Consider the following 7492-nt stretch of genomic DNA (forward strand, 5'->3'; position numbering starts at 1 on the left):
AATAGTCCCCTCAAAATGCTTAGTCTAATCCTTGAATGAGGAGACTTGTCATGACTTTTTGAGGAAGGCATATATGTTATATTACATAGATTCTGTATCTACTGTAAGGTAGTGTTTGGGGGTTACCTATTAATGTCATCTTATGTTCAGTTTTATTTTTTACCATGTGCATGAATATGCCCCCAAACCGAGATAGTGCTAAATAGTTTTACGTACTCATTGTTATATTTGTGTACTTTTTTCTTTCTTTTTTTTTTTTTTTTTTTTTTTTACAGGACCCAGAGCAGAGGGCCTTGTTCCTCTTGAATGTGATCCTCCATGTGGGTAGTTAAACTAATTTTACCTGCCTGGTGCTTTTTGAAGTATCTTAAAATTAAAAGTAGTGGCCAGTAGACTTTGTCTAGTTGGGATTCCCATTAAAAATTAAGTTGGCAGGGCCGGCCCCGTGGCTTAGTGGTTAAGTGCACGTGCTCTGCTGCTGGTGGCCTGGGTTCGGATCCCGGGCGCGCACCGACATACAGCTTCTCCGGCCGTGCTGAGGCCGCGTCCCACATACAGCAACTAGAAGGATGTGCAACTATGACATAGAACTATCTACTGGGGCTTTGGGGGGGGGAATCATAAAAAAAAAAAAATTAAGTTGGCAAGTGCTGTACAGTTTATTTCACAGCTTTTGTGTCATTGTGTAGGCGTTCCAAATAGACCTTTAAGATCAGTGGATGCAACATAGGCCGCCGCCGGTTCTTAATCATTAACAAGCAGGTGATCTCTGTTTCCAATTCTCGTTTCAGATTATTAAAAACTGCCTAGTTCTGAGGAAACTGTCCTTATTTTGGCTTCAGGTTCAATAAGATTATGATATTTTGGCCTTTAGTCCACTGTATGGCCCTTTTAAAAGATAGAATTGTTTCCTTTTACATAACTTACAGTTTGATAAGGCTTGCTTTGGTCTTAAATCTCATATATAAACTGAGGAAACCAGGGTAATTTCTGGGAATCATAGACTTTTACAGAGTACTATATCATCTTGCCCATGAATTCATTTGGTGAATGTTTAAATTCAGACTACCAGCGACTAGTTTCAGGTAAGCTGAGGTTACCTTAGTCTCACGGGGATATAGTAGACGTTGATCAGCCTCAAATTTGAGCCCTAGCTTATAAGCTTTTAGATAGCCAGTGTTTAACTGATCCTTAACTTTAAAGGTTGTGCGTTTGTCTCAGTTAAAAAAAAAATCGTTTGCTGTAGACAGATCTTTAGGGTTAATACTGTGAAATTCCTTTGTTTGAGGTATGTAATAGCATTTGTCTGCATAACAGATAAATGTATTTTCATTCTTCATTTCCAGATACCAAAGTTTGTGTTTCAGTGGTTAAACTAGTTTTGTTAAAATACATAATCTTGTGGTAGTGTTGTTAGTGCCATTAAAGCATTATTTATATTAGTTTATTTGAATATCAGACTCTCTTGGAAGAACAGGTTAGATATTGTGGTGTATAGATTTCAAAGACAATAAATATAGTAGATTTTTTTCCTGATTGCAAGTTAAACTATTTTTGAGCTCTTTACACACAGCCAAACCTTATCTGACAGCTGTTCTAGGGGCTGGGGATAGAAAACAGTGAACAAGACATTCAGCCCTTGCCTCATGGAGCTTACATTCTAGGGATATTTATTTATTAAAAATAAAAGGTTTTATGTGTCCATATTCTGTTTCAAAAGTAAAATGTTTATATTAGTAGAACTGTCTCCCATCTAGCTTCAGAACGGCTAGATGGAGTAGTCATGTTATAGGGTTCTTCATTCATGTGTATTTACTCATTAGTTTGTGGTGTTTTGCCTTTTGTCGTATTTTGTTAAAATATGAGATAATGTGTTAACATAAGCAGATTAGAATCCATAACACCAAATGTTTGAGCATCTACTACGTGTAGTTCACTGTGATAGGTGCTGGAGATTCAAACAGGGAATAAGATACCATCCCTCTCCTCAGCGGGCTTACAGTGTAGTTGGGGAAACAGGGCACATAAATACATAAGGTAAGTAATTCAGTAATTCAATTCAACAGATCGTGGTTGAGTGCCTGCTGTGTGGTAAGGAGGCACTGGGATAGGCATTGGTAACAGGGATGGAAAGGACAGGTTCCTGTCCTGAAGGAGTTTACTTAAAGCCAAGTTAAGTCAAGTAGGCAATTATAGTAGTGTGGAAAGTGCAATTGGGGCACATAGAAGGGTTTTCTATTTTGAGTTGTGGGGAAGGGAATGGAGTAAGGGTTGATGTTATACGCGTAAACAAGAAAGACAAATTGGAGTTAGCCAGGTAAAGAGAGGGACAAGAGGGCATGGAAAAAGTATTAAGTCTTCCACATAGAAAGGACAACTTTTCAAAAGCCCAGAGGGAAGAGAGAATTTGGTATGTTCAGAGATACTACAAATACTTCAGCCTGACTGAAACATGGAGTATCATTGAGGAATGGTGAGAGACGAGGCTAGAGAAAGGAGGATGAGAAAAATCATGAAGGACCTCTGGACTTTATCCTGGGGGTTAGTGGGAAGTTGTGAAAGAATTTTAAACATTGGAGGGCACATCATTAGATTTTCGCTTATGGCAGATGATTAGATGCAATGCGTGAAGCATGGATTGAAATCGGGGCTCATGTGAAGTGACCAGTATTTGGTAGAGACTTTTAAGGGAGTTAAGGGTAATCAGAGTGAAAAGCTGCAGACAACTAAGACAGGAGTTTCCTGGAGAAAGGGGTCCTTGAGCTTAACCTTAGAAAGAAGAGGACCTAGATGAAATGAAGGAGAGAAAGGAAGCCCTTTTGAATTGGTTGTAAACAGCCTGAGCAGAGATGCCTAGCATAGTCCCATAGCAGTAGATTGAGCAGTAGATTCCTGAAGGACTAGTTGGTGATAAAATATCAACTTGATCCGTGGCAAGTCACTGACCGTTTTAGAGCAACATGTCATGTCTGCTAAGTCTTGTGTATGGACTGTAACTCTGGTGATAGCATTCAGGATGGCCAGAGTAGTTAGTGACAGGAGGGAGGGGGGTCATATTAGTTAGGATTTAGGGGCAGTAATTTGACTTGTCTTGGTGCAACTGGCCTTGGTTTCACTACCTAAATGCATCAATTTATTATCTTAATTATAACATTTTAATCAATTTATCTTATTCCTAGCATTTTAAAGGTTTTATTTGAAACATTCGGAGAATTTGAAACATACGTAGTATTCCACTAAATCTTGGTTTCAGCCTTTTTTTCCTTGTTCTCTGAGAAATCTACATAGTTCTCACCCCAACAATATTTAGAAGTTTGCACATGGCCATTTTCTTACATGCACATTCTGTTAGAATATCCAAGTTGTGTGTGTGTGTATGCCTTTTATTGGTCAAATACATAATTATTAGAAAAATTAGAAAATACAGCACTTTCTAGAGCTACTGTTAACATAATGTATTTTTCTAGGTCTTCTGCATGTGTGTATATATACATACATATATACGTACGTACATTTAACTAAAAGGGGGTCATATTATGTAAACTACTTTGTAACTTAATGTGAGGATCTTTCCATGCTAATAGATAAAGTCCTCAGTTATACTCTGAATAACAAATCACTGGGGGTGGGGGACAACCACCACCAAATATCAAAATCTTACTGAATAATTAAATTTTACCTCCTTCCTATTTTTGTCAGCTTCAGTATCAGATACGGCACAGCAGCCATCTGAAGAGCAAAGCAAGTCTCTTGAAAAACCAAAACAGAAAAAGAATCGCTGTTTCATGTGCAGGAAGAAAGTGGGACTTACTGGTAAGGGCTAAATCAAATGGTTTAAAATTAAGATTGTGTTTTAAAATAACTCATGGCTTACTATTACTGGCTTCTATTAAGATTGTTTCTGTTCCCGTGAGAGTTAATATTGGATATGCATCAGCTTCTTAATTTTCCTAAAGAAATAAGAGTAGCTTTAATTATATACCTAAAAGTGAAATGAGTAGCTTTTCTTTTAAAAGTTCATTTCAGCTGAGTTTGAGAATATTAGACAAGTAAGGTCAGTGTGCCAGGTGCTGTGAAAGGGCCAAGATGTGGCTCTGGCCTTCAAAGAGCCAGAAATGGCACCTGAGAGAATGCTTAAGTACTTGGTGAGCTGTGAAGTACTTTGCCTGTATAAAATGGCTAATCATAGGTTGTTGTGAGGGTTCAGTGAGTTAATACTTGTAAGGCGATTAGCCTCATGCTGCCACATGATAAGTAATCAATACACGTTGACTGCGGTAACAGAACTGTTAGATGGTATTGTTATTAAGAGAGGGAGAAAAAAATGTTCAAAATACTATTTGGATATTTAATAAAGAAAGTACACTGAGTCCAGTCAAATAGATTGCTTTGGGAATTTAGGGACGGGAGAATTGATTTATATAAAAGAAGCATGGAGTAGAAGTCTTTTAAGGAAAGCATCAGAATGGGTCTTCAGCTAGGTTTTGAAAGACGAGTAGGACTTATAACTGATGGAAGTAGGGGCATTTCAGGTAGAAAGAATAGCTTGAACAAAAGCCCAGAGAAAGGAAAGAATAGGGCATATTCAGAGAGCGTAAATGGGCGATGTAGCTGTAGCATAGAATGTGTGAAGAAGGGTGTTTGATACTGCAGTCAGAAATAGAGACAAGGCTAATAATGTCTGCTGTGGTTAATTGGTGGGGAGCAGTTGCAGCTATAAATAGTTACCATTTATTGTTTACTATGTGCCAGACATTGTGCTGAATACTCTGCGTAAAAATTTGGCTTATGAGCTGAGACGAGTAGTTAAGATTTTGAGCAAAATTATGTTTTAGGAAGTCTTCTCTGGCCATAAGGAATAGGTTGGAGATAAAGAGGAAAGGAGATCACAGTCTGATATCAAAGCTATTTAAAGCTGACCTATACCTTAGCAAATGTGTTTGTTTAAAGAATACAAACATGAACAAGTAAGACATTTTAAAATATACATATTTAGTATCAAATATAGTCTTAAGATTTTATTTATTTTTTAATTTTTTCCCCCCAAAGCCCCAGTAGATAGTTGTATGTCATAGCTGCACATCCTTCTAGTTGCTGTATGTGGGACTCGGCCTCAGGATGGACGGAGAAGTGGTGCCTCGATGTGCACCCGGGATCCGAACCCAGGCCACCAGCATTGCAGCGCGCGCACTTAACCACCAAGCCACAGGGCCGGCCCTCAAATATAGTCTTTATAAATCTCAGAACCTCTCAGACTTCATGATTGAAAGGCTGAAACTTAGTAATTTTCATCTTGTCCAATCTGTCAGTCTAGTGTTACTGTTGGCTTCATTTTTCATTCATTATTATGATGTTACAGAATATGGTTTTGAAGTAAAAAAAAAAAAAAATGTGGTAAAGGAAGTTTACATCAGATGTCAATGTTTAAAATATTGATCCTGTGCTCCATTTCCAACAATTCCAGCATACCATAAAATCCTAATTTTGGAGAGCAGGACCAGTTTTATATAAAGACTATCCACACTCCTTATATCTCTCTTTTGGCTTCAACTTTTTGGGCATTTCCCTAAAATAAGTAGCCTTTATTGCATGTTTACTATATGTTAAGCACTTAATTCATTCCTCATTTAATCCTTACAGTAACTTATTATTCCAGAATTACAGATGCAGAAATTGAGATTCAGAGAGGCTAAGTAATTTGCCTATGTTAGTAAGGAGATTCAGGCTTAGGCAACCTAACTTTAGATCCCGTGCACTTACTCTACAGTTAGCATCTCCATTGGAAATTACCTCAGGAAAGCTAATATGGTTAATGTGTTCTTTGTTAACAGTTCTGTCAGAAGTTTCATCTTTCTTAATTAAATTTTAAGATTGCATTCTGAGAGTATGCTCATTTTCACATTGTAGTATTTGTATTTGAGAAATGTTCTCACATTTTTAATTTAGCAATCCTGTTTTTGATAAGTAGTAATTATGGCCATGTCACAGGTGGAAAAACTTGAGCTCAGAGAAGTGGTTATAACTTGCTGTGGTACAGACCTATATTTGTATATAAGAACAAGAAATGGAGCTATCAGCTAGTGAATTTTAAGAAAGTTACTACGTCATGAAACTGCTCGTTTAGAATGATTCTTAGTTTAGATTGCTGCCCTAAATACATGATCTTTTTCATATTAGTTATGCTAAGGAACTTAATATTTAGACCTTCCATCCAATTCACATGTGTGTATTAATCCATTTTCAGGGTTTGAATGCCGGTGTGGAAATGTTTACTGTGGTGTACACCGTTACTCAGATGTACACAATTGCTCTTACAATTACAAAGCTGATGCTGCTGAGAAAATCAGAAAAGAAAATCCGGTAGTTGTTGGTGAAAAGATCCAGAAGATTTGAACTCCTGCTGGAATACAAAATCCTTTGACCATCTGCAAACTAAAAATTGACTTGAGGTTTTTTTTCCTAGTCATTGGGAATGTAGAGCAATGTATCTTGCATAGACCTTTTAATCATGCATGTCATCAGAAGAATAGATTTTTGTTTTTGTTTTGAAAATGACTCTGAACATTTATTTCCATTGCAGTTTCTGTGGCTGAAAAGACTTAAGTAAACTTTACAAGTATTATCCTTTTAAGATCATTTTAATTTTAGTTGAGTGCAGAGGGCTTTTATAACAAACGTGGAGAAATTTTGGAGGGCTGTGATTTTTCCAGTATTAAACATGCATGCATTAATCTTGCAGTTTATTTTCTCATTGTGTATGTATATATAGCTTTTCTCTGCAGCACGATTTCTCTTTTGATGATGCCCTTTAGGGCACAACTAGTTACCAGTAACTGAATGTATCTTAATCATTATGGCTGCTTCTGTTTTTTCATTAACAAAGGTTATACATGTGTTAGCATATAGTTTCTTTGCACCCACTATTTATGTCTGAATCATTTGTCACAAGGGAGTGTGTGCTGATGAGATTCTAAGTTTGTGTGTTTTTAAATTTTTTTGAGCGAGGGAAGGAAAAGCTGTATGCATTTCGTTGCTAACTGCAGGTTTCTTTCAGATTACGTTCATTGGTCTGTGTGTATACAATATGAAGAATGATCTGAAATAATTGTGCTGTATTTATGTTTATCCACCAGTCTTTGATTAAATAAAAAGGAAAACCATAATGTTCCCTTACGTTACTTTTTCTCCATATTCTTTCTGGTAGTTCATTTTGACTTTTAGTCCTTTCATTTTCTACTTTATTAATTTTGTAAGAGTACTACTATCATTCATCTCGCATCTGTTTATGACTAATCTTTTGATGATAAATTGTGTTCTTACATTCTTGTGAGTTGAAGATATCAGCGTTTCTTTAAAGCCAAGAACTTCTTTCTGTCCCTTAGATGTCATATTTTCTAGCTCTTGTCTGATTGTCTGTTCTGTACTCTGTCACACTGAATTAGCATCTAGTAGAAGCTTCATTTTCTGGTAAGATTAGAGAAACTGAAAGAGC

General features: G+C 36.8%; 1 protein-coding gene across 3 annotated transcripts in view; it reads left to right on the top strand.

Moving 5' to 3' along the window:
* Nucleotides 1-7173, top strand: part of ZFAND6 (zinc finger AN1-type containing 6) — a 71804-nt gene extending 64631 nt beyond the window's left edge. For all 3 annotated transcript variants that reach the window (XM_004421890.3, XM_004421889.3, XM_004421888.3), the window contains 2 exons: nt 3700-3813; nt 6245-7173. In XM_004421890.3, the coding sequence (XP_004421947.1) occupies nt 3700-3813; nt 6245-6393 (263 nt within the window). In that variant the 3' untranslated portion in view covers nt 6394-7173. The remainder of the gene's footprint in view (nt 1-3699; nt 3814-6244) is intronic.
* The last annotated feature ends 319 nt before the right edge of the window (nt 7174-7492 follow it).

This window comes from Ceratotherium simum, chromosome 3, assembly GCF_057802395.1.
Source record: "Ceratotherium simum simum isolate JZ-2026a chromosome 3, ASM5780239v1, whole genome shotgun sequence".
Lineage (NCBI taxonomy): Eukaryota > Metazoa > Chordata > Mammalia > Perissodactyla > Rhinocerotidae > Ceratotherium > Ceratotherium simum.